Raw genomic sequence first — 27,595 nt, forward strand, 5'->3', positions numbered from 1 at the left:
TCAACATGTAATCAATATAAAAATTATCTACATTCTTTTTTTTGGTACTAAGTTTTTGAAATCCAATGTGTACTTTACACTTACGGCATGTCTCACTTTGGACTAGCCACATTTCAAGTACTCAGTGGTCACACGGGGCCAGTGGCTACCATATTGGACAGGGCAGATAGGAATTACCACTGAGCAGGATTTTGAAGCAATGGGATATAGGGCAAATAAAGTTTGATGAGAAGAGAAGTGAGTAGAGAAAGTCCTCATTAACACTGGCTGAAAAAGGAAGGACTCTTCACCATGTTCAGTTTCTTAGCTCTAAGTCATGTCTGTCCTAAAGTGGATATGGGTTAGAGCAGAAGTGTATGTGATTCTGCAGGCTTCCAGGCTGGGCCGGCCACAGCTTCTCATATTCTCCTCTTTCACCAAAGCCATTTTTCATCCCTCACATTGCAGGAGAAGTAAGACTGGGATCCATGAGGGGATGGGGCTTGCTGGTGGATGTTTACTGGGACAGATGTCTACCTTCTCCAGGCAAGTGCAAAGGCAGGGAATGAAGGCAGCTATTGAAACCAAGGAGGAAGACTTGAAGAAGGGGGCTGAGGTCATCCACAGAGGGGCTAAGTTTCCAATAAACATCTCAAAAAACAAGCAGTGGAGATGGGATGGCTAGAGAACTGTAGGTTAAGGACAAAAATAATACAAGAAGGTTTTCCCCAGATGGCAGGAAGAGGTGAGAGCCAACAGAGCCCAAACACTTACTGGTTTGAAAACTTTGGTCATGTGTTCTAGGAAAATCCAGGTTCTTTGCGATCAAAGGTATGTTCATTGCTGGGCAGAAATATGCCCCTGGAGTCAGGCATGTAGCAAAGTGACTATAGATTTGGAGAACAGAACAGCAAAACTTCAGTAAGTCTACCAAGCTACAGGGAGCCAAGACTGCAGTGGTGTCGGGACTGAAGCAGAACAAGATGGTGAAGGACTCAGGGACCTCCGAATAAGCCCTGTATTTACTGGAATGCCTTTAGCTGCAAGTTAATCAGTCAGTCAATCAACAAACAACGAAACTGACAAGCTGTGACTTAATTGTAAGGGTATGTATTGTTATCTTAGCTGGAAGTCTGAATGTAGGCAGTTCTAGAGCTGGCTCAGCAGCTTAATGATGTCATCACAGACTCAGACTCTTTCTATCCCTCTTTTTTACCTCCTCAGTCTGTCTCGCTTTTTGTCCTTTGTTTTATTGCCTTATGATCTCAAGAGGCTGCTGCATTTTCAGAAAAGCAGAAAGCCAAGGATAAAAGATTTTCTCTCCCTTTTAACTTGAGTATAAATGGTTTCCTAGAAGCATCTCAGGAAACATTCCTTTATCTCTCATTGGCCAGAACTGAGACATATGGCTGTGGATTGATTTTAGGAAGCCTGGGAAATCAAGTTCTTCAAACTCTATGGAGGAGGGGGACAGACAAGGAGACACAAGAGAGAAAGAGTTTGGAAATGGCTTTGGGTAGCCAACCACAGTGCATGCTCCAAGTTCCAAGATAAAGTAGGTAGAACACTAGATTATGAGCCAGGAGATACCAGCTTGCTGCGTGACTTTGTACCAATCACCTAACCCCTCCAAACTTGTTACATTATCTCTAGAGTGTGGGATTGGTTTCACTAAATGGTCTCTTTCTGCTCCAACACCCAATGATTTTATTACAATTCCTGGAGGGCATTGACTGAGCTGTCCGGTGTAATGTAATTAATATAATGAGATCCATTTGGTAAAAACAGCTGTGCCTCTTCTCACTATGGTCAGGGGACATTTGTTGGCTGGATAAACTCCCAGGCTCACAGATTTTGATAGAAGTTTAATTACATCAACAGCCTGGTGTCCTTGGCCTCTGGATATCTGTTTCCAGTCAGAGTTTCAGCCTCAGGAAGGTGTTGAAAAGACCCAATGTATGTGCTAAGCCAGAGGGACTCCTCTTGTCCTTGATTGATCTCTGCGTGCCCAGCAAGGGTCAGCCCCAGGCAGAACTGTGGAGGGAATGGAGTTGGCCTCTCAAGGTCCCTCCACATTTCCCCTTCCCACCCGGCATTCAATATTCTGCCACTCTCTGCCAGCTTGGAGGCCCCCATGGTTGGGTTCACCCAGCTCTAACCTGGATGTGGGCTTTGTCTAAATACTTCCCAGAGCCCATCACCTCATAATCCAGTTTCCTCCCTTTCCTCAGAGCACTTCCCTCAGGGAGCCACCGTGATGAGCTAATCCGTGCCAAAATGTGAATGGAGCTGCGGGGGTGAGTCTTGCCCCATGCTTAGGTCAGATGGGTGTTCAGCAAGGGGCTCCTATAGACAAGGCCGGGCCAAAGCAGGCAGCTGAGTCAGGGCTCTTCTCAGTAGCAAGCAACTGAGTCCACTCAAAGGAGCTGGTTACAAAGGCATGGTATTCCAAGGGAATGGGGTACAGTGGATTGAATTGCATCTCCCAAAAAAAGATACGTTCAGGTCCTAACCCCTTCCCAGTGAATGTGCCCTGACTTGGAAATAGGGTCTTTGCAGATGTAATTGAGTTAAGATGAGGTCATGCTGATTAGAATGGGCCCTAAATCCAATGGCTGGTTTCCTTACAAGAGAAAGGAGAGGGAGATTTGGACACAGAGACAGAGACACACAGGGAAGAAGGCCATGTGAACACAGAGGAAGAAATTGGAGTGATGCTGCCACAAGCTAAGGGATGCAAAGGATTGCCTGCAATCCTAGAAGAATTAAGGAAGGATCCTTCTCTAGAGACTTTGGAGGGTGCATGGCCCTGCCAACACCCTGATTTCAGACTTCTACCTTGAGAACTGTAAAAGAATATATTTCTGTTGTTTTAAGCCACCCAGTTTGTGGTAATTTGTTATGGCAACCACAGGAAACTAATACTTAAATCAAGAACAGGAGTATGGTCAGGTACCCCTCATTCCCACTAAGGAGAAACCTGACCTGCACCAGGCCAGTTTTCTTTCCCTCTCTCTTTTCTCTGATCTCTCTCTGCTCCCCCCTCTTTCTTCATCTCCCTCTGTGATTAGTGACACATAATGAACTTGGATACTACACAGTTCCTAAGGTGGCTTGTCCTCAGTGCAAGCAGCTAGCCAATATTGACAACCATCTCTGAATCATAAATCTAAATTCCCAGGAGAGAGAATATGTTTGGCCCAACTTGGGTCAGATGTCCACCCTGGTCCATTCACTACAGTGGGGTGGGACAGGTGAGTGAAGAAGGTCACCGTAATTCAAACGTGGCTGCAGAGGCCTCCCCTGTAGGATGGAGGGTAGCAGGGGGAAGGGGGATACACTTCTCAGGGAAGGGCAGGTGTGGGCTGCGCAAATACTCCAAAGGGTGGTGTTTCATTGTTGGTTTTTGCTTTTAATGGGAAAGTAGATTTTCCATACTGTTTGATATAGAGAAATGTAAAAACCCCAGAGAATAATAGGAAAAGGAATCTCAGGTGTTAGATCTGCTCTGCCTCAGCATGCTTGTTTTTCTTATTATTTTAAAAAATACTGCATGTGCTTAAAAATATGTAGACATATTATACCAAGTAAGATCTTTATTATAAATAGCTGTGTTGCCTCAGCTTTGTTGTATTGTTCACATAAGACAGACAAACTCGCACATAACTTTAGAATTGCAGGAGACACTATATATGCAATATCACTGTATAGTAAAGGGTTAACTCAGAGGCCCAGGTTGCTCAAACTGCACATCCCAAAGGTAGGCCTGTCTTCAGGAGGACTCTCCCTGGACTGGCTCCTGGGAGATAACCTCTGAGCCCACGGAATATCCAGCCTGAGGCCCTGGACCACACTGTACCAGTTTGAACTCGGGGGAGCTGGAGACTGCGTGGCAAACATCAGTCACGAGGACATTGCATGCTTACATGACTGACCCCCAATGAAAACCCTGGACACCGAGGCTCCACTGAATTTCCCCGGTTGGCAATACGTCAACGTATAATTTCTGGGAGACTGAAGCATGTACCTATGTGACTCCACTGGGAGGGACATCTGGAAACTTGCACATGGTTTGTCCTGGACTTCACACATGGGCCTCTCTCCTTCGTTGATTCTGACCTGTACCCTTTTGTAGTAATAAACTATAACTATAACAGCTTTTCTGATTCCTGTGAATCCCACTAAGTGAATCATCAAGGCTGAGGGTGTCTCTGACACAGTCACTTTGCTGAGGGTTCCCCAGGTGGGGAGAAGTGGTGGAGAGCTAACATTTGAGAAGTTAAAAGCAAGAACTCAATAAAGAAGTTTCAGGAACTAGAACTTGGGGTATTTGCCAAGTGGGGAAATGTGAAGGCCTCTTACTTGCACCTCTGAACTCATATGTATTTGCCCTATTTCCCCACCGAAAACTATAAAAAATCCTCCGGGGCATGTCCTTCTTCCACTTCTTTCTCCTCATAGTGCCTGGAGGTGTCTTGCAATGCAAGTGGGACCCTACCTGGATCCTCTTCAGCAGGTGAATGTACTCATCCTCCACCTGCTGTGAGTTTTGGATGCCAAATGGTTCACAGCTGCCCTTAGGAGACTTGCTTTTGGCTGAATGGGTTCCACCTCCCACCCTACCTCCCACCAGCCAGCAGCCAATGACTGACATGGAGGTACAAAAGGCTGTCTTCTTTTCATCGAGGTGGGACGAACTCTATGGTACTATCCATGCCCCAGAGCTCCCCACCAGGATAAGGCTGAAGTTGCTCTCTAGCCCAGATCACATGCTTGCTGAGCCTTCTTCCCTTGTCCTAATCTGCTTTCCAAACCCCACCCCACTTCTTAGAGAAATCCCTTAATAAATCACTTGCCCAAGATCCCCATCTCCAGGATTGTTATGAGGGAACCAACCTAAGACAATTGGTTGGTTCTTGTGACCATTGGGTACCCACTACCGTACTTTTGAATACAAGCTGAAATAGCCTGATACAATGTCAATGGAGTCAACTAACTCATAGCACAGTTCACAGGTTCCTTGTCTCTGCAAAGGAATTCCTAAGTTATTTAAAGCTTTATCTCATATTGAGCCCATGAATTAAAGTGGAGAAGATGTAATACATTTTTGTCTCCTTGTTAGCAGCTCTGGGAAAGAGAGGATGAAACAATTGTGGAAGATGATATCTTGCTCTTAGCTACAAACCCATGTCATTCATATGCTTCCTCTTTCCCATCCCAGGGCCTGCTTACTCTACATCTGTCAACTCAGCCTGAGCCAGCAGAGCTGGGTGGGGTAGATGTGCTACAGGACCAATCTGATCCCACCATAAGGACCTTGAGACTGGTGTCATTCCAGCGTCAAGATGGCTCTTTCTGGTTTCAGAATGGAAAGTCAATCACCACTAATGAAAAGGAATGCAGCCCAGAGGTTAGCTCAGCTGCTCAGCTACAGCACTGTGACAAGGAGACTGAAGCCACAGTTTCAATTCCCTGGTAGGTTGTGTTGTTTCCTGATCACAGATTGAACTCGGAACCCTGCCACACTGTCATGCTCATATATGTGTCTTGATACTAAAAGGAATCAAGGCATAGGAGTGTTCACATACTGGTTAGTCAAGAATGAGGAGAGCAAGAGAGAGACATCAATGGAGAATAAGTAACTCGAGCTCTAGATCTTGAGTGATAAATCTGGAAAGGTTCTTAGTGGTCTTATAGTGAAATTCCTAATGTAATTTAGTGAGGCAAAATGCATATCTCAAGGATCAAAATTGTGCTAAGCTCAGGAAAGATCACAGCTCTTTCACTGAAGCCACAGGCCTGCTAGTAGGTTCTGACACAAAGATCATGTTAGTTCGGCACCAACACTTCTCTACAGCAGGTGGGATTGTTGATTCCGGAGTTGGATTAGTGGGTCTATTGCCAAGGGTCTGATGGTGGGCTTGGGATATTCAGGAGATAGACTGATTGATTGCTTGCCCAGAGGTTGATCTCAGTTTCCAGACTGCCTGATACTGGTGACCCAAATCCTCCCTCCTAAATCACACTGTTGGGTCTCTCTGATGTGGCCAGTCCCCATCCTAAATTACATTGCTAGACTGTCCTGCATGACCCAAGGGCCCCAGGCAAACAAAGACACTCCTATGAGGCATAACCTTCCAAGGGTTTAGAGATTACCTTCTAGAAGCCAAGGACAAAGCCCAACTTTGAAATGTCAACATCTCAGTTCTTTTGCCTGTAGCCTTTCTTCTAGCCACTGAAGTCCACTCTGCTGCAGTGCATGGCACGCCAGAGGGGCTGGGGAATTAACATCTCAGGAGAGCAGTTAGCAACCAATGACTGGCAGGAACGGGAAGACTCCGTGTATGTTCCTCACTGCCTCCTGCAGTTCCCCACCAGGGTCAAGTTGCTTGATAACACAGCCTTTATTGTTCTCCTTCCCTTCTCTATCACTTCCCCATTCCTCTCAGTGTTCCCTGAAATCATTTTCCTCCCGCCCTTGGCACTTGAACCCTTGTCTTGGGGTCTGTTTCTAAGGCAGCCAAGGTAAGCTGGTGCCCTATTCCCCTTCCTTTCTTTCTCTCCCTCCTTTTCTCTCTCTCCCTTCCTTCCTTCTTTCCTTCCTCCTTCCCTCCATTCTTCTCTCTCACTCTTTTTTCCCTCCCTCCCTCCCTTGCTTCCTTCCCTCCCAGATCAGGACCCACACTGGGCAAAGGCTGTCTGGAGGGCTGAATGCCATGTCCAAAGTCAGCCTGGGCTGCAGCCAGAGGCTCCAGTGTCCAGGCAAAGGGCTGAAGGGAGCGTGGTGCCTTTGGAGCCCTGGCTCCTGCTCTTTGCTATCTGTCTTTATTCCCATTCTCCAGGCTGCTCTTGTTCCCTGGAATCTTGATTCCAGTATTTGTATCCTAGCTACGCTGCCCGAGGTGAGTTTGATTCTGGAAAGATTACTTGTGTTCTACTTTTGGCTCTGCCACTGACTGTGTGGCTTTGGGCAAGTTACTGTCCTGCCCTGGGCTTCAGTTTATCCATCTGCAAAATGAAGGGGCTGGATTAGATTATCTGTAAATTCCTATCTACTGTTCAGATTTATATTTGCTGAACAATGAATGAATACTGGGCAGGTATTAGCTGAGAGGTGTACAGAGTTTCTCCCAGTCATTCAGTCTCAGTGAAAGAAGATGCTGTTTGACCTACACTTGCCACAGTTTGACTCATAACCACGCAGCTGGGAAGATCAAACATTTCCCCTTTCTCCATGGAACTTACTAGCCTAACTGAGAAGCACAACTTTCACACTGGGCTTCCCTTTTGCTTGTTCTAACCCTAGCTAAAAGCCTAGTTTTAACCATGGTAGTAACCTCAGCCCAGAGGGTCCCAGGAGCAAATAAAGACATATTTCCATAAGAATGAAAAGTAAAACAGGAGTGTAATAAATGTCTCCTTGAAAATGTAACCTGTTTCTGAATTGGAATGTCAGTGGCTAGAAAAGACAAGGCAAGCATGTATTTATTCACGCAGATGTGGAGACCACATGGTATTTTACAAGAGGTATTTTACAATGTTTTCTGTAAAAGGCCAGATTATAAACATTTTAGGCTTTACAGGACCACACATCTCTTACAACTATTCTCTGCCACTGAAGGTCACAAGCAGTTACACCAGGGCCGAGGCTAGGCATGGGGTGAATTAGGCAGTCACCTTGGGTGCAAAATTTAAGCATGTGCCAAAAACTCAGTAATCGGGATATTCTAATGTAGTATTTAAAAAAAATCAAAAGTATTGCAAAACATCATGATCAACAAAATACTGAAATTTTAAATAAAGACAGGAGCAGACAGTGTATAAATGAAGGAGCACAGCTTTGTTGCAATAAAACTTTACTTGGCTTGGGGCACAAATAGATTATTCCTGGGACCCTCTCAAGAGAAGTTTTGATCTTAAAATTGGGAGTGGCTAGGTGTGATTGTGAAATAATGTTTCCTTTGGGGTGCCTCCTTCCCCTTTGGGCTGTCTTCCATGGGACTTCTTAACTCCCTCTCCCCCATACTTTACTGCCTGCATCAACTCAAATGGGGCCTCAAGCTTTCTCTAATACAAAATTTCAACCAGGTTTCCTCCCTGGCTCTGAACCTCTCTCTCGGCAGGGAGATGGTTGTTCTCAGATGACCCTTTAGAGAGAATCTGATAATTGACTTAACAAGATGCCTCCCTTGGCTCAGGTGTGGCTCAGGGAAAAGCTGTTTTAACCAAAGGGTCTTTCAGGGAAATTGAAATAAACAAAAACAACAAAATTTGAAAATCATCCTCAGCTATTGTTTTAGTTTGCTAAAGCTGCTGAAATGCAATATACCAGAAATGGGCTGGCTTTTAACAATGGGGATTTATTAGTTTACAAGCTTACAGTTCTGAGGCTGTGAAAATGTCCAAATCAAGGCATCAACAAGTAGTCAGTGAGCCTGGACCCTCTGTCACGTGGCAAGGCACATGGTGGCGTCTGCTGGTCCTTCTCTTCCGGGTTTTGTTGCTTTCAGCTTCTCCCTGCTTTGTCTGTGGCTTTCTTTCGGAGTTCCTGTGTGTTTCTCTTTGTCTTTCATCCTCTGGAGAAGGGCCCTGGATTAAGAGGATTAAGACCCACCTGGGGCACGCCTCAACTGAAATAGCCTCATCAAAAGGTCCCACCCACAAAAGGTCTACACCCTCAGGAATGGATTAGCTTTAAGAACATGATCTTTTCTGGGGTCAATAAAACCCCCAAACCATCACATCTATATTTCTATTTGTTGATGAATGAATGGAGGTAGAACTAACAACTCTGACATGGGTAACACAGAGGAGTGAGCCTCAGATGGGTGGAGTCACAGGCAAGTACTTCCAGATGACTGACTCCTCCAAACTCATGATATAGGCAACTTTTGTGACTGGATGGAGAGACCAGCCCTAGTCAGAAGGTGTGGAATTGGTGTCAAGATGCAGTTTGAAATCCACAACATGGACACCAGGCTCGACCCAGGTGATTCTCGTGTCACCTCCCTGATTCCCAATCTGTGTAGATGTCCCCACCCTGTAACCCCAACCCCTGGAGACAACCAGCCTTCACTCGTACAGGGAGAAGCCAGCCCGGTTCTTATGACTCAACTGCTGTCAAAGACAGGATCAGATAATACTTAAGTGGATGAGTATGGCTCTGTTCCAATAAAACTTTATTTTGCTCATCCTGATGAAGTTTATTAACATTTAATAGATTTTTTTTAAAAACATGAGTAGTAATAACAATTCCTCTGTAACAACAATTATATATGAATGCCTGGTCAAGGTCAGCAGCTTGTTCCTTTACCAAAAAAGTAAAGCCACCCTCTGAGGATAAAATGGCACATGAAGGGTGATGTACATTTCCTTTTTAAAAAAGAAACTCAAAACACTTTATATTTACATATTTTCCATTTAAAAATTGGTCAGTGGGAGTAACTCCATTTTTTAAATATAAGTTTCTAATGTGGTGCAGGTTTCAATGTACAAATCGTAGTTAGTTGATTAGACTTAAGGTGCTGGGAGGTGGGATGAACACAGCCCAAGGGCAAGCCTTGGGGAAGCTCTGCTTTTGGACAGGGGAAGCTTCCTGTGGGGTCTTTGGGAGATGATGGATGGGTGGGGGGAGGGGCTGAACACCAGCACTGGAAATGCTGCACAGCCCTGGGGCCTGGACTGGTGGCTGTCAGTGCCTTCCCTGCCTTTTCCACCGAGGGCTGCTATGCCCATACCCCCTCCTCCCCCCGACGCTTGTGTGTGAGTGCCCCTCTGGGTCTGCACACTCCAAACCCATCCTGGCCTAAACTGTGACAGGCCTGGCTGCTTCAAGTCCCTTCCTCTGTTGTGGGGTCCCCAATGTGGCACCACCCCCCTTTCCTACCTATCTTGATTCCTTGTCCCCAAGGACATTTGCTCTGCGATGCATTTCTTTTGGGCCTACTCTTTGCCAGGGCTAAATGGGTGTCAAAATCCAGGGGTGGTATTAGTGAGGCATGTTGGGTTCCATGGGAAGAAGCCTTTGCTAACACACGTGCTCTGTGGAGGACACCTCATAGCTGTCACCCAGGTGAGCAGTTTGTGCTGAGAACATGAGGTCACGAGGTAGGCGTGGAGGGGAGCTGTTTGGGGGGGAGGGAGTGGGGCTGGGGCTGTGGTGGGAGTGGGCAGGACGCGTGGTGGGCAGTAATGGCTGGAGGCGGGCTGGAGGGATTCTTGGGTGCTGTCTTCAAACTCACCTGTGTAAGACGAGCACTTGGGAACTAGGGCTGTGTCTGTGCCTGCATATGTGTCAGGAAAGTGCACAGGGAGAGCCGGAGGAGGTGTGCGCCCAGGCCTGCGAAAGCCCCTACCTGGTCTGATCCAAAACAATGATTTCAGACCATGCAGGTGTGCGCAAATACAGGTGTGTGGAAGGGGCCAGGATAAATATGCTTGGGGACTATGGGAAATAAATTGGTGCAGTTTCCAGTTTTTGAATGCCAGAAACATTGCTCTCAATAAAAGGACATTGAATAGGCCAGATGGTAATGGGCAGGGAAGAAACAGCTCAGACCAACTTTTCTGCCTGAAAAGCCAGAGGAAGACATTATTTAATAGATGGATGCTGGCTGGGGCCAGGCGACTGGGCTTCACAGCTGCTCCCATACCATCGGTGATCTCAGGCCACTTTGCTTTCCCTGGCCTAACTGCCTTCCTCACCTGTCCTTCGAGGCTAGTTGGGCCAGATGGTTTCAGATCACGTCTGCAAGATTCGTCTGCACTCAGCCACCCAGGCAGGGGCTGTTTCTTCCCTGCACACCGTAAAACGCACGGCCTCCCCTTCTCTGGGAAACGGATCCACTCCCAGGTAGGCTCCTGTTCAAACCCGCTCCCAGAGGTTAAAGGCTAGTTATTAAGGCAGTTGAAGAAACGGGCATTCCTCTCGCTCCTGCTCACGCCAAGGCAACAAAAGGGGCGGAAGGGGTGGTGGAAGGGCCGAGAGGCCGGCCCCCTCCAGCCAGGCCGGGCTTCCCTGGTGGCCTCCCCCTCGGGGGCGACGCACACAGTCCTGGGGCCTCGAGCGCTCCCTCCGCCCTCACCACCTTTCTTTGGAGAAAGCCTCGGTCTGCACGAGGTCGCCAGGGTGCTCGGAGATGCACGCGCCATTGAGGTCGCCCAGTTTATTGTCGGGCAGGTCCTCCGGCTTGGTGCAGAGCTTCAGGGCGCGGGAGATGAACACGTCCAGGTCGAACTGGGGGCTGGCGCCCCCGTTACCCGGGGCGGGGCGACCCGGCGGGGAGGCGGACAGGCGGCGCTCGGGGCCGTCGGGGGGCGGGCTGGCGCGCTCGGGGCCGCCCTGCGTGCTGCGGACCCACTGCGCGATCTCCAAGAAGAGGCTGGCGGGCTCCTCCTCGCGCGCCACGGCGTCCCCGGCCACCGCGGCGGTGGGGGGCGCGCCGGCCGCCTGCTTCCAGTGCGACAGGTCCAGGATGAGCTTGGGCTCCGAGTAGTGGTGCGGCTTGTTGTCGCGCCACAGCAGCTTGTCTAGGTAGGACGGAGAGCCCACCTTGTAGTCGCAGGAGCGCCCGTAGTCTGCCTCGAAGGCGCGCTCCATGGACGAGTGCGACTGCTCCAGGAAGCGCTCGGAGCTGCTCTGCGAGTCCTTGCGCGGGTCCACCTGCACGTCCTCGGCCAGCGGCGCCGAGCCTGCGCGCGGGTCCCGCTGCACCTCGCTCGTGTCCTGGAACCGGTCGGGCCGCCAGTCCAGGTCCGACGACAGGCTCACAGGGTACCTGCAGGGGCACAACGGGGCGATGATTGGTTGTCCAGCGCGAGGTGGCTTCGTGGAGGGAGCCAAGTCCTCTAACTCCCCGTCTGCCACCCTCACGTCGGCTTTCCATTCCTTACCCGAACCTTCCCACCCGGAGGTTGGAGGGTGATAGGGTGAGTTAAGGATGAGCCACCAGAGCGCAGGTAGGACACCTCATTCTGCTTAACCCTTAAGGGCAGCTGGGTTTCTTTTGTATTCATTCAATACCCTACAAACATTTATTGAGCATCTACTATGTGCAAGGCACTGTTTCAGGCATTACCAGACACAGCAGTGAATAACAGAAAACAAGCAACCCCTGTCCTTATGGAATTTATTTTTAGTGAAGCCACCTATGTGGTAACTGATCAGCTTGTTAAAACATAGGTTCTGATTCAGTGGATCCGAGGTGGAGCCTGAAGAGTCTAACAAGCCCAGGGGATGCTGATGCTGCTGGTTCTTGGGCCACACCTGGAGCAGCCAGCCCTGGTGAGTGCTTCTCAACTCTGGCTGCAGGGTAGACTCACATAGGGAATCAACTATCATGCTTGCCCCACACCTCCAATTCTGAACAGGTGGTCTAGGGTGGGGCCTTGCATCTCTGTGTTTTTGAGCCCTCCCCAGATAATTCTTGGTACAGCCAGGGCTGAGAACCCCACTCTGGTGGAACTGGTTGGGTGCCCCCAGCATGCTGCATGGATGCAGAACAGGTAGGGCCTGTGGACAGGTAACAGACATCCTTGGGAGAGGCCCAAGATCCTTGGAATTCTGCTCCTGGTTGGCTGTCCTGCAGCCCTGGAGAGTGAAGTCTGCCAGCCAAAAGCAAATGAAGGACAGATGGGCAGGGGGGTAGGCCGTCTGTTCTGAATGGGCCATCCTTGTGCCAGATGCTCCATGCAGAACCAGGGGGAGGCAGCTGATCCCTGGACAGGAGTGCTAGTGCTCCCATGGGAAACAGACAAAGGATAGCAGGCTTGACTGGGAAGGGGAGGATCATTAGAGGCAGCCACAGGGGTGCATGGGAAGGCCCAGGCCTGACCACCCTCCAGAGGGGCCGTTAGCATGGGCGCTGCTCCTAGAGGAGAACGCTGCCTTCTCTTCAAGTGGCCTCAAAACTGCAGACATGCCTGGGAGGAAGGACCTGTGATGATCCCAACCTGCGCCTGCTACAGAAATCACCAGAAGTCTTCACAGCAACTCCTTGGAGTTTGTGTTACCACACCCGCTTTATAGATAAGGAAACTGGGGTTCCACTTGGTTAAGTAGTTTGTCCAAAGCATCAGAGCCTGGGAAGGGGTTTGTCATCCCTAAAGCCCCTGCCTCCTCCTTCACACGGGTGTAATGGGAAAGATGCACCAGGTTTAGGGGCAGTAATGATGGGTGGTGACCTAAGAAACTCTGTTATGATTTTTCTTGGCACCAATTCTGTGCCACACTCATGAACCTCACTGAGCCAATGCTTTGTGTCCCCAAATGCTATGGAATGAAAGGGGGGCTGCAGGGACCATGGTCAAGGGTGAGCCAAGCATGGCGGCAGCAGAAGTCTTCATTAATCTCTATTTGCTGCCAACTGGTGAGAACAACAACAAACCAACAGACCAAAAATAGCCACTTTGCCCTGGCCCTCCCTCAGTGCTTCCTTAATCTGAAACCCATCATCTGTCAAGTGCCTGAAAAGGAAAAATTGCTCATCTGTCACTTACATAACTAGCTGTCACTTTCCCACTACAGCGGGACTCCCACTTGGGCCTCCTTGGAGTCCTGGCTGCTGAGTCCTCGGCTTCTATTTCTAAACCAAGCAGCTACTAGCATTCCCTCCCAGAATTAGCAGAGGCTGATGCCCCCAAATTTAGCTGCCTGATTTAAGAACACCAGAACAGGAATGGATCTAAGAACTCATTATGTGCCTAGGCAGCGATTGTAAAATACATATTTCCTACCCATCTCTGATTCATTGGTAGTGTCTTCCTCAAAAACTGTATTGAGAAGGATTCTAAGGCAAAGTCCAGTTTAGCAGTAAAGAGTCTGATTAGCAGTGTCTGAATGGCTGCAGTTTGGAAGGATCCCACACAGGCCAGGTATTAGCTGTGTGACACAATGCCAATCCCTTAACCTCTCTGAGCTATTGCACCCTTATCTGTAAATGGGCAACACTGACAGTGGAGTTTCCTTTCACAACACTGCCAAGAAGCGCAAATGATAGAAAACAGGTGTAAGTGTTTTGTAATGGTAAATTTTCCAGTTTTCTTGCCTTGAATTGTTATAGTTTACTTTTCAAGGGCAAATTCCCCACCTGCTAGGAACAAGGGCCTAAAGTAAGTGCTCATTAAATGGCTGCTGAATATTGTATTGAGCCTGTGTTAAGCACACTAAGGGGGTGAGGAAAGCTGGGGGTGGTCGTGTTGCACAAAAGAAGGACCCCAACCCACACATGCAGGGCGCAGCTGGGCACACTTGCAGTTTGGTCATTCACCGGGAGTGCCTGGGGACGGCAGAGAGATGTGCAGGAAGGTAAGTTGGAAAAAGCGCCCAATGGACTACACAACTTGGAAGACAGAGGGAAAGGTCATGGAGAACCAGAGGCAAAACGGAAGTGGGAGGACAGGTGAATGTGGTCTCTTCCCCCCAGGGCTGGGCGCCCCTGGGCTGCACCTGTCCCAGTTGGAGAGCTGGCTCTGGTTGGCGGCCATCAGCAGGATGTCATCAATCTCGTCCTCAATGCGGAAGGGGTGTTGGGAGGTGGGCTCATCCTCAGGGCACGAGTACGGGCTCATGTAGGGGTGCTGCAGCCCCATCTCAGCGGTTAAGCGATCCATGGGGTTGAAGGTCAGGATCTTCTCCAGAAAGTCGATGGCTGTGGGGAGCAAAGCAGGACAGGAAGGTCATTCACTGCCCCTTGCCAGGCTAAGAGTGAGACCCCTCAGCAGGGTGACATTCCCTGGTGCTTACACTTTTCCATTTGTAAAGCAGGTTTTTGGTCAGTTTCTTTCTCATGGTCCCCCCTCCATGACAGAGCAGATTCTGCTTCTTCGATTTCACTGACAAATACAGGGAGACCCAGAGGGGTGAAGTAACTCACTAAAGATCCTGCCAGTGGTTAGAGAAGGTCCAGGGCTAGACCGCTGGCTTAGGGTGGGCTTCTCCAGAGACAAGGACTTGGGTGTGGGTGGTTTATCAGGCAGTGATTCCAGGAAGCTCTGCCAGGGGAGTGAGGCAGAAGCCAGTTGAGGGGGTGGTAACGAGCAGGCACCTCCTAGGGTCCACTGGGGACCTTCAGAGATAGTGTGGGCCACCCTCAGAGTGGTTCTACTTGAGGCTGAAGCTGGGCTGCGCCACACCACTCCCAGGCGTCCTGGGTTGAGGGCTGCTGGGGCAGAGGCTGGGCACGCTCCTGAGGAGGCCTCAGGCTGAGGGGCAGGTGCCTGGGCATAGAAGACCTCAGTTAATAATGGAGCTGGGGGCTGGGGCTGGGGCTGGGGGTGGGGTGGCAGAGTCTTGACAGCCAGAGCTCCTCTGTCTAAGTCTTGTGCTTTTCCTACCATAAGCCACCCCTGAAGCTTTGACCAACCAAACAGGCAGACTTACTATTTAAAATTTTTAACAACTAGTTCTGAAGACCCCCTGCTGTGCTAGACAATAACCCAGTAACCCTTTAGCGGCTAGAGCAAGAGGAGGTTGTGGGCAGCTGGAACTGGGGAAAGGAGGGAACCCTTGGGAGCTTTGTGCAGGGCTGTTCATCCACCAGCATGAAACTATTTCAAGATTTCAGCAACTAATAGGGCATCAAAAGTGTGCCCTCACTGAGCCTGCTCTCCGAGTAGGGCTAGAGGCACCCATCTGCCCCTGGGTTATCTGGGTTATCTCAGGGCAAGGTCTAGCCTGGAGGTTTGTATTACTTGTCAGTGCTGGAGTCTCTGGAGGCTCCACTGAAATCATGACTTGGCTAATCATGTTACAGACCATGTGGAAACAGAAATCGAGCTGAGTTCAAGGCCCAGGCTGCCGTCCCCTCTGAGGGGCTCCAGATCTCTTTGCAGGAGAATTCATCAATGTTTCAGGAAATCGATGGCCTCAGAAGGTCACCAGCCTCTCAGGAGGACACAGTGCTGCTCCGTAACTCTAGACTGAAAGATCGGTCCTGGAGCAGTAACTCTGATCACCCCCAAACACTCTGGCACTCAGGGTATTTCTGGGCCCAGGGTTGCAGACCTGAAAGAGGATCCTCCTCACAACTCCCAGGACTCGGAAGAATCAGCTGTTCTACATCCCAGCTCTGCCACCTCCCAGCCCGAGACCTGGGCAAGGCTTTCCTGCTGTGGGCCTCGGCACCTTCCTCAGCCCCACCCAGGACACTGGACGTTTTGATAAGGAAATGAGAGAGTTCAAGCTCTAAACATTGGCAGGCATCACCACCACCAGCTTCATTATTAAAAAGACCCAGCGGACGCTAGACTGGAAAGCACCAATGCCAAACGCCAACTAACTGCACCTACTCTATCAAGGATGCGAGCTTCCTCTTTCATCTCCCTGACAGCTGCCCAGACACTGTGGGGAAAGTCCTTCCTCACATCAAGCCTAAATCCGCCCCCTTTAACTTCCACCCCTGGGCCCAGCTTTCCCTGAATCAGCCTGCCCTGGCTCCCTGATGAGAGTCCCTCTCCTGCTTGGTGGCAGCCATGTCTTGTGCAAGACCCCATCCTCCGGGCACACAAACACCTCCATTTTCCAGGCTCCTGTGCAGTGACAATGGCATGTGGGTGGGGGTGCCATAAAAACCTTCTCCTCAAGAGTTTGTCCTCTTTCCTCACCTTGCTTCGGCTTGGTGCGGGTGCCCAGGGCGACCCTGAAAGCCATGCGTTGAAGGTGGCAGACACTCTGATGGCCTGGGTCCCGGAATCTCTGCCTGAGGCAGAGCCACTCACCCTCCCCGGCCCCACGCGTCCCCCACTCAGACTGGGCTTGACGTGAGCAATGAATACACTGCTTGTGGGCTGAGCCGCTGAGATTTTAGGGTTTATTTGCTACAGCCCTGGCTTTAACTTAACTCATAAGCCACCCAAACTTTTCTCCAAACTCCTTTCCTCTGGGCTCAGTGTCCCCAGCTTCTTATTTAATGAGGCTTCCGTGCAGTCTTGACACCCAACTCTGACCCAGTGGAGTCCAAACTGGGCCCTCAGAGCCCAGAGGTTCTGGGAGGTTTCTCAGGGGCACCTCTGGAGACTGAGGGGCAGGTGGGCAGGGCCCGAGACCCTGAGCCCTGCTTCACTGAGAACGCTCCTTTCCCGTATTTATATGCCAGGTTTCCTCGTCAGACTTGTCAGTTTTGTGCATTTACTTCTTTTAATAAACGGAGCTCAGGTCTGAATGCCCTGATGTGGTCTCAGGGCCTAAAACTCTCGTCCTGTACCTGCAGTATGGTGGCGTTTCAGCTGCCCAGGGACGCTGTCACCCAGACTGAGCTCCCTGATCCTCTGTGGGCTGCAGTGAGATGGACCCTTCAGCTACTTCCCAGGCCTGCAGGGCCTCGAATGCATGGTGGAGCGAGTGAGGCCATGGGATGATGTCCTTTCTCCCACTAGTGCTTCATTTCGTTCATGCCTCGTGATCCTAAGGCCAAAGGCCGATTGGGGTCACTTCAAGGCCAGAGAGAATTCTGGTTGAGATGGACACATAGGGAGGATAAAGCAAGCCTGGCTTTAGTGAACATCTGTTCAGCTACAGGCTCGAGTCCAAACTCATCAGCTGAGCATTTGAAGCCCTGCAGCCTCTCGGCACTTCTCCCCTGTCCAACTGCCCTGCCCACGGGCTCCCTGGAGAACCACTGACTGTGCCAGGCTGGGACTTGTCCTCACCAGCCTTCAAGGCTAGCCCTGGCCCCACCTCTTCCCTGCCGGCTTCTCTGACCTCTCAGCATTCTGGGGCTGTCTTTCCCCCCAAATATCCAGAGATCTCAGTATCCCCATAGGATATGTCCCTTAATATTTTACATTTACCTCAAATGGGTGGTCTCTGTCTTCCCAGTTAGACCGGCCCTTACGTGTCTTTGAATATCCAGCCCTAGTGCTGTTCCCTACCTGTGGTGGGTTAGTAAACGCTGGCTGACATTGGTGATGAGTGAGGAGCTTTACCTTCTGTTAGGTACTGGTTCTGATTCTTTGAGACAATGTCCACCACTCTCAGAACCAGAATCCCACAGGGGCCGCTGTGGCTGTGATTGCTCGGGGGTGGTGTGGGTGACATGTCCCTGACCTGGAATGCTGAGCCGTGAGCACAGCGCTTTGTCACTGGCAGGATTTCTACAGAGGCCCAGGAATCAAAGCATGCTGATTCTTACTTTACAGTGAATCAAACACTCCCCATCTGAGTGATGGGAAAACTGACATTCTTAGTCCAAGTTCTTGGTTTCCTGACGGGGGAGACATGAGGCAGAGGTTGCTGGTTTGTACCCCAGTGTCTGTTCTCTTTCTTTAAAAATGGAATTTTTAACTGGACACAAGGTGCCATGGAATAAAGATCCATTTCACAGCCTCCGCTGGAGCTAGCTGAGGCCATCAGGACACGAGTGGAAGTGAGGGGCACACATTCTGGCTCAGGACCTAAGGGCAGTACCCTCGGCGGGCAGAACAGCAGATAGAATTGGCTTGGGGCCCTCAGTGACTTTGTAGAGCAGAGCCATCACACTGGCCCTCGACTGTCTGTCTTTGGGCTATTATGTGAGAGAAGAAATAACTTCTTTTTTCGTACATAAGAAATAAATCTTATTTAAGCCATCGAGAATCTGGGTGTCTCTTACAAACAGCTGAACCTACATCCTCCCTCACCCAGCAGTGGCCTCAGGAAGACTCTTGACAGGTATGAGGCCCAATAATGACAGTAACATGTAAGATTTATGGGACAACTATCCTAAGTTGTAAAGCCAGGGGCTTTACAAATTCTATCTGGCTTAATTCCCACCACCACCCTATGTGCTAGGTATATTACACTCATTTTGTGGTTAAGGAAATGGAAATTCAGAGAGGTTAAGTAACTTGCCCACGACCACACAGCTAGTCACTGGTGGAACTGGGAACTGAACCTGGATCTCTCAGGCTGGTAAAGCTCATGTTCTATGTACCACACCCTGCCTTCTAAGGGGATGGGGGGAGTAAGGGGAGATGGAAGAAGAGAGGGAAGAGGGCAAGAGAGAAAGAGAAGGAAAGGGAAGCAAAAACTGGGGGTAGACTAGGGAGGGCCACTGACGACAGTCTTGAGGGTTGCCTAAAGGCCGGGGCAATCGCCTCCAGCCAGAGGAGCTGCACTTTCCATACCTGTGCTTTTCCCTTGGGAAGGAGACCTGCCTGTGCCCACCCCCAAGATGAAGGCAGAGCTCGGCTTCCCTGGATGTTCGGCCTGACTGTGGGGCTCAGGTACCTTCACTGTCCACGTCGGGGAGCAGCTTGCGCAGCGGCCGCTTCACCTCCCAGGTGCTGCTGATGAAGGAGGGCATCACCTTGAGCAGCTCTTCCTTGTCTTCCTCCCGGACCACAGGGATGGTCTCCAGGATGAGCTGCATCTGCTCCAGCTCATGAGCCCCTGGGGAGGCAAACGCCAGGTGGTTACGTAAACTGTCCACGTGGCTGGGGTGTGCAGAAGCCCGAGAAGCCACTCCGGTGGCCTGGGAGGTGCCATGTGGGATGGGGGGGGGGCGCTGGGCTGGGAGCCTGGGGACCAGGTTCTGGTTTCCACTCTGCTGCTAACTAGCTATGTGACTGTGGACAGGTTGCTTGCTGTCTCTGAGCCACTCATTCCCATGCTCACTTCTACACTTAGTTATCACCCAGAGGTGCTCTGCTTTTGAAATCTTAAATACCATCCCTAAGTCCTGGGGTGGGGTGGGGGATGGATGGATCTGAAGAAGGGTGGCAGAGTGGCAAATGCTGGGAAACTGAATGCCCAGGGAATGTAAAAGGGCATTAAGACTGGAAGGATCCTTGGAAGTCGTGTTTTGCCCTCTGTCAGGAAGTTAACTGGAGTCACAGCCAGGACTCAAAGCCCTAAATGGCAGTCCTGGGCTACACCACCCACCTGTGGCGGGAAGGAAGGATGAAAGGGAGGGAGGAGAACGGAGTTACCAGGGCCCCCCTTTCAGAATGCCGGGACCTAATGAAAGTCTCCCACCAAAGCCTCTGAGCCCCACAAAATGTAAGACAGCAATGACCCTTCTGGCAGCTCCGGGGAGGCCCTACTGAGAACACAGGTGAGTGGCTGGCGAAGAAGGGGGGGAAGGTCCCAGGCCCTGAGGCGGGGGGACCCATAGGCCAGGATACTGGACAGGGAGCCGCGTCAGCACCCGTCCCCAGATGGGCAGGGTCGGTGGAGCGAGGGAGGCCATGCTGATGGTGCCAAAGCCCTCAGCGTGGGGGCAACGAGGAGACCAGCAGGTGTTGGCACAAGGAGGCCACGTGGGGATGAGAAGAGCTGTCTGCGAGGTGTGTGCAGAGGAGGGTTCTTCAGAAATAGCAAAGCAACGTGGGGAGCAAGAAGGATGATGAGGCTGTCTCCCACGCCTGTGAGCAGGGAAGGGGAGAAAGGACCCCCTCAACTCAAAGGAGCCAGAGGGGGGTGGTCCTTGGAGGGCTGTGGAGGAGGGGAGAGCACTTGGCAGAGGCAGAGGATGAGAGAGGGTCGCTGGGCTCAGCGGGGGGCTGCAGGGAAGGCTCCCTGAGCACAGAGGAGCATGAGGAGGGGCTTGGACTCCAGGCAGAGGGAGGTGACAAGAGGGCGAGACCTCAAGGCTCTGGCCTCCCTGTGGGGCCTGAGGGGCTGGAGGCCTCCAGTGGTGGTGGCTTAGGACACTCCTGGGCTTCTGGCCTCTGCAGTTAGAGTTGGAGAGGTGGGGTCAAGTTCTGTGGGTGAACAACAGTGGCAGTGAGGGCTGAGGACGGTGCCTTGGGGGACCCGGGTGGAGAGGAAGTGGAAGCAGTGGGGTAAGAAGTGACGGGGAGGACCGGCCAGAGAGGTGGAGGGAGGACACAAGCCCAGGGAGGAGGGAGTTTCAAGGAGTTTCAAGGAGGAAGGGATGATCTTCATTGACCAGTGCTAGCGGATGAGGGCAAAATGAGTTCCGCTGGATTAAAAGCATGGGGGTCTGGGTGGGAGCAACTTCAGAGGGATGGAGGGGAATGAGGAGAGAATGGACGAGAAGGGGTGAAGAGACTGAGAATGGAGAACTCTTCCAAGCAAGGAGGGTGAAACAATGGGAGCACAAAGTGGGGTTGACTCATGTCCCAGGGAACCAGGGAGGGCATCACAGAGGATAGAACTCAGCTGGGTTTTGAAGGTTCAGTAGGAGTTTCCAGGCAGAGAAGGGTCTTTGTTAGCAAGTTGAACAACAAATGATGAAGTATTAGGAGGACCAAGGGTAACTGGGTGTGGCTGCAGGACAAGGACCCCAGTGGTGAGGAGAGAGGAGGCAGGGGCTGAACGTGGAGGGTGGGTGTTTCCTGTGTTCAGTCTTAAGGTGTTTGGATATAAGTGGTTACTTGATTTTCAAAGTTTCATGGGCAAAAGGCTATTTTTAGCCTTTCCAGGATTCTGCCTGAAATTATAATCAGATAACTCAAAGTGGTGTTGTGAAAGTCATAGAAGTGATTTTCAGAGAAAAATGAGCATTTTTTGGTGGTTAGCATGTTTTTTTGCACTCAATGGAAGGTGACGTGGTTAGCGACTCACCAGCAAAGAGCATCCTCCCCGTGAGCATCTCCGCCAGGATGCAGCCGGCGGCCCACATGTCAATGGCTTTGGTGTAGTTGTTAGGGGAGAGGAGCAGGCGTGGCGAGCGGTACCACTTTGTTACCAGCCCTTCTGACAGGTAACCCTGCAAAAAGACAAAATCCGCAGTTCCAATGATCGGTCAATTTGCCAATGCCCTCCCTCCCTCCCACACCTCTTCCAGTTTCCCCTCCCATGGAAACAGCCCCTTCCACTCTTGTTCCTTTCCCATTGGTCTTGAAGGAGTATTAGTGAACACAGGTCTCGTTAAAGGGGCAGGGCCTGGCTTGTGGGGCTCGGAGGCTTTGGTGGGGGGATCTAATTAGGTCCTGGGGTTCCCTCATAGAAATGGATCCAGGTTATCGATACTCGGGAAGGAATGATTTCCTACCCCAACTTGATGTAACTATGCATAACAAATCTGCCCTCATGTATAAGCAGATGTATAAATAGGAGTTGCCATCAAGTTCATTACCACCATCAACAGAGCAATGACAAGACTCAGGAATGTTTCCTCTATACAGTGGCTGAATCTCAGAAATAGTCATAAATTTGAAAATAAATGTCAGGTATTACCAGTTGCTTTAGAGCTGATAATTAGAATTAATGCAGCTACAAAGCCAGGCCCTGGCCCCTGCTGAGAAGGGATAGGGCCATCCTCACAGCGGATGTAGCTCAATGGCATGTGGAAGCAGCAGAGTAGAAACAGCTTTTGTTGTCCTAGGGGATTCTGGAAGTTCTATAGAGCCTCTTTTGGGGGAGGGGGTGGTGGGTGGACAGATGTTCTACCTGATCTCAGACACTGCTCAATGGTTTGTGGTCTGGGCTGGAATTCCTTCTCTACAGCACACAGTGATGACTTAGGTGTTTTAGCACAGATAGGAAAACATACGCAGGCAATCTAGAAATTGTTTTCCATATAATTCAAAAAGTTGATCCAACAGTGAAACCTGGGAAATGTCCTCTGGGATTTCTGGAATGGTCTCTCTAAAGTGAGAAAACAGGCCCCGGACGGGGTCAAGGTGAGACAATTAAGACTGAGGGGATCCAACAGGAGGTTCTAGGGATGGTCTGGCTATTAGGGATGGTGAAGCTCCCAGATTAGCACCTGAAGTTTCCTTTTTTACTGATGTAAAGAGTATCACAGACCCAAGATAAAACAGATTCAAAGTTAAGAAGCCAAAGTATCAAGTAACTTTTGGTCATTTAATCTGAAATCTCTTCATTTGCTGAGCAAAGATTTTGTGATGGTTTGAAGTTTTATGAACCCCAGAAAGACATGTTCTTAAATCTAATCCATTCCTATGGGTTTGAACCCATTGTAAGTAGGATCTTTTGATGAGGCTATTTCAAATAAGGTGTGGTCCACCTCATTCAGGATGTGACTTGTTCCGGTTTGCTAATGCTGCCGTTATGCAAAACACCAGAAATGGATTGGCTTTTATAGATTACAAAGTTATAGTTCTAAGGCCATAGAAGTGTCCAGACTAAGGCATCAACAAGAGTATACCTTCACTGAAGAATGGCTGATGACGTCTGGAACACCTCTGTCAGCTGGGGAGGCATGTGGCTGGCATCTGCTGGTCCTTTGCTCCTGGGTTAAATTTCAAAATGGCTTTCCCCAAAACATGTCTAGGCTTCTGTCTTCACTCCTGTCTCTCAGCTCCTGTGTGTCCTTGCTTCTTTCTCCCAGGGCGTTTCTCTCTAAGCATCTGGGGCTCTTCTCTTAGCTTCTCAGGGACAAACTCTGGGCTAGCATTCTCCAAATGTCTCCAAGCATCAGGGTTTGTATAGGCTGTTAGCTTCTCTCCAAAATGTCTCTCTCAGCTTCTCTTGGGACATTTTGTTCTCTCTGCTTTCTATATGAGCTCTCTTTAAAGGACTCCAGTGCTCTAATTAAGACCCACCTTGAACTGGTAGGTCCACACCTCCATGGAAATAATAAAATCAGAGTTCTCACCCACAGTTGAGTGGGTCACATCTCCACGGAAACATTCAATCAAAATGTAACACCTAATCAAAAAGAGTAACAGGTCTGCCCCCACAAGATTGCATTAAAGAACATGGCTTTTCCAGGGGACATAATAAATCCAAACTGGCACAGGAGTTAAACCTATTGCTGGGGTCCTTTATAAATGGAATGAATAGAGAGAAAGGGAGAAAGATACAGAAGCAAGAAGCTGAAATCGACAGGACCAGAAGAGAAGAGAGAGATCAGCAGATCCTACCATGTGCCTTGCCATGTGTCAGAGGAGCCCATGATCACCAGCAGCCAGTCTGGGAAGAAAGCATCACCTTGATGATGCCTTGATTTGGACATTTTCTCAGCCTCAAACCGTAAGTTAATACATTCCCATCATTTAAGCCAACCCATTTCATGGGATCTGCTTTCAGCAGCCTAGGAAACTAAAACAGATTTATTCAGTCTAGAACCTCCTGGGAGACCTGAATTGTGACAGCAGTTTTTCTCCCCTTCATATGACATATTTTTTCAGAGTAGAGCCTCAGAGCAGCACTAAGGTAGAAGGAAGGGGAAAAGAGGAAAATAGCTCTTAGCTGGAAATGACTACTGCATACTCATGCCCCAGCCTCAAGGCTCCAACCAAAATGGACTCCTCACGGGTTTTTCAGTGTTCCCCTCCCAGGGGCTGAGTGTCCCTGTATTTTTACTTCTCTGCAGCAACCTCACCCCAGGACCACTAGGCTATATACCCGCCCCTCACAGGCAGCAGCTGTATCTTGCTCCACGCCTATTTCCACATTGCCTAACACCATGCTGCCTCCGGGGCAGTGTTCAACAAACACTACTGAAGAAATGAAAGATGGAATGAATAAGGAATGTGTCATGGCTTGGACTCCCTTCAAAATTAGCCACCTTCTGCAGGGGACCGCTGATACTTGACTTTACTGAGAGTTCCACTTCCCACTTTTGAAGGTGGTGAGGAGCTTATGTAAGTTGACAGCTACTTATGCCTTGCCTTGTTCCAAACAGGATTGGTAAATTGTTATTATAGGAGTTCAGACTCAAGTTGATTGGGGTATAATTTACACACAGTAAAATTCACCCTTTTTAATGTACAGTTTTATGAGTTTTGACAAAAGCATAAACTTGTGTAACTACCACCACAATCAAGACATATAACAATTCCATCATTTGAAATAATTCCCTCATGCCCCCTTTAAATCACCCCAGCCCCTAGAAACCACTGTTTCCTTTCCCTCTTGTTTTGCCTTGTTCACAATGTCAGACAAATGGAATCATTGTATGCAGCCTTTTGGGCCTTTGTTTCATGTAGCATAATGCACCCGAGACTCAGAATGTGTTGCGTGTACAGTAGTTTGTTAGGAGTTTAAGTCTGATTTTAAAAATTACAGAGCCAAGTCAAACTGGCTGTAGAAATTGACTTCTGGATGGGTGAGTTATAAATAAAGAATGGACTGATTTTATTTCCCAGATAGAGGGTGAGACTGTCAGGGAAGATTAAAGCAAAAAGTATCCAAAGAGGAAGAGACTGAAGGTGAGTTTTCTGTGATATATAAATGACCAGTATTTTCTGTCATTAACACCTGTCTGTCTGCAAGGGTCTAGGGCTGAAGAGAAGTGGGGACACAGGGTGGCTCTGAAAGTAAAAGAGAGGCTGGCATGGGCAAAGTTGCCAGAATGATTAGGGCCAGGCCATGTGAGGAGCTCATGCCTTATACTGGAACAAAAACAAAGGATCTGCTTCATTTTTCTCAACCACTGGCTGCTTCCCTAGGCAAGTACTTGTTTCCCAAACCCTTTGGAAAACTTACCCTTCAGAAAACTAAAAGGGGATTTACTCATGCGTTTCAGAAGCCACTGGGCAGACAATTTGGGAAGTTGCAGTGTCTTCTGCCAAACCCCGGAGCAAGAGAAGCCCTGGGGAAATGAGGGAAACAAACAGGAAGCTACATTCTTGGGTTTGTAGGGCAGAGACTGGGGGCCAAGGGGCCCTGCCCTCAGCTGAGATGAGCCTGGATGACTGAAGAGAGGTTCTGGGGCCCACAACCTGATACCAGCGATTTGAATTCAATACATGAGTCTTGGATGTCAGAATTTTCTAGACTAAAAATATTTTAAGTACCTTCCAGGAGTGGAGACTCAACTTTATCAGGTCATAAATCAGTAAGTATATTGGCTCAAAAGAAATTTGAGGCAACGGTCTTCCTGATGAGCCTGCAGGGTGAGGGTCGGTTCCGCTCCCTTTGGAGGTGGAGAGGCACACATGCTCCATGATCTGACCTGGTGCCCCCGGGAGGCCCCCAGGCTGCAGGGGTGGAGGGTGGGAAGGCAGGCATGCCCAGCGCAGAGCTGCACGTGTGAGAGCGGGGCCTGAGGGACACTGCCCAGCACCCAGGAGGCCAGGCTGGGGCCGCTCCTTCCCGATGGCCCCTTCCTCCTGCTGCCCTATCCCTTGGTGTTCCCGGCGGAGAAGCCGGCTCTGGAGGGGCAACCAGGAGGCAACTGGTCAGTTTCCTTTCCAAACCCCTTCATGGGGGCATTCGGGTCTTTGTCAGCTATTGATCCAACTGGGCCATTTTGCTGTCCTTTTACTAGAGTCATGTAGCGCCAATGAGAAACTGACTTTCAAAGCTTCAAAGGTGTTTGGGAAATGGTCCAGCAGTAATTGCCCTGTGAAGAGGAAAATTAGGGGGCCCCAGCAGACGCCCAGGGAAGGTATCATTAAAGCTCTAAGTATTATCTTTGCCGAGGGAGCAGGGGAACAGCTCTCAGCCCCAGCTGCCCCGGGAAATTCAGAACAGCCTGACTGAAGTGGGGGAGGGAAGGGGGGAGGGCTGTTGCTCTCCTCGTATTGAAGCCATGTTGAGTGCTGCCCCTGCTCCCAGGCCTGGGTGGTGGGGGCTCTGACAGCCTCCCCTCCCAGCCAGAAGTTGCCAGCCTCGGTCCTGGGAGCTCAGAATGACTCAGTCCCTGTGTGCAGGATACTAAGATGGTGAAGGTCATCCTTGTCCTCAAGGAGCATATAATATGGTTTGAGATGAATGTTCAAAATGAAAAGCTGAAGCTAAGGACCAGGAAATGACCAGGGTCAACATTTACGTGGGGCTTTGTCCATGCCGGGCACCATGTGAGCATCTTATAATTGCTTGTCCCCCAAAGATAAGCTCAAGTCCTAACCCCCATCCGATGAATGTGATTCTGTTTGGAAACAGGATCTCTGAAGATGTGATTAGTTAAGATGAGGCCAAGTCGGATTAGAGTGGGCAATTGGGGAGTGCCACGGATTGCCAGCCACCCGCTAGCAGCCAGGGGAGAGGCAGGGGACGGGTTCTCCCTTCCAGGGAGCAGGGCCCTGCTGACACCTTGACTTCAGCCTTCCAGCCTCCAGGGCCGTGAGGTGATGAACTTCTGTTGTTTAAGCCAACTAGTCTGTGGTGCTTTGTTACAGTGGCCCTGGCAAACCGAGGCACCATCTCTAACAAATGCCCCCCTCCATCTGTGAGCCCAGCTGGAACAGAGAGCCAGGGAAGGTTGCCGAGGAGGTGAGTTGCCCATCAGCCCTAGGCAGACTTGTGCCTGGGGCAGATGGGGCTGCAGCTTCTTACTAGTGGGTGGGCATTCAGGGAGCAAGGCGGCTCTAAAGAGGGACCCTAAAGAAGACCCTAAGTGATGCTCCAGCAAGGACACTGCTCTCTGCCAAGCATGGGATTAACAGGCCCAGGAAGACTACAGAAGCCTGTGGGCACCTTCCTTGGAAGAGGGTAGGAATGCAAATGTGCACCCTTGTCTGATCCAGAAGAAAGCAGATCAGGCCAAAAAGAAACCAGGCTCTGAAGAAGTAACACTTTTTTTTTTAATCTTCATTTTATTGAGATATATTCACATACCACGTAGTCATACAAAACAAATCGTACTTTCGATTGTTTACAGTACCATTACATAGTTGTACATTCATCACCTAAATCAATCCCTGACACCTTCATTAGCACACACACAAAAATAACAAGAATAATAATTAGAGTGAAAAAGAGCAATTGAAGTAAAAAAGAACACTGGTACCTTTGTCTGTTTGTTTCCTTCCCCTATTT

At 49.8% G+C, this 27,595-nt stretch overlaps 1 protein-coding gene across 3 annotated transcripts in view; it reads right to left on the minus strand.

The window, feature by feature from the left end:
* Positions 1–8,424: 8,424 nt before the first annotated feature.
* Positions 8,425–27,595, minus strand: part of MAPK4 (mitogen-activated protein kinase 4) — a 159,456-nt gene continuing 140,285 nt past the window's right edge. For all 3 annotated transcript variants that reach the window (XM_037806191.1, XM_037806190.1, XM_037806192.1), the window contains exons 3-6: positions 21,485–21,629; positions 19,184–19,345; positions 14,426–14,627; positions 8,425–11,756 (exon numbers count right to left, since the gene is read on the minus strand). In XM_037806191.1, the coding sequence (XP_037662119.1) occupies positions 11,060–11,756; positions 14,426–14,627; positions 19,184–19,345; positions 21,485–21,629 (1,206 nt within the window). In that variant the 3' untranslated portion in view covers positions 8,425–11,059. The remainder of the gene's footprint in view (positions 11,757–14,425; positions 14,628–19,183; positions 19,346–21,484; positions 21,630–27,595) is intronic.

Source organism: Choloepus didactylus, chromosome 16, assembly GCF_015220235.1.
Source record: "Choloepus didactylus isolate mChoDid1 chromosome 16, mChoDid1.pri, whole genome shotgun sequence".
Classification (NCBI taxonomy): Eukaryota; Metazoa; Chordata; class Mammalia; order Pilosa; family Megalonychidae; genus Choloepus; species Choloepus didactylus.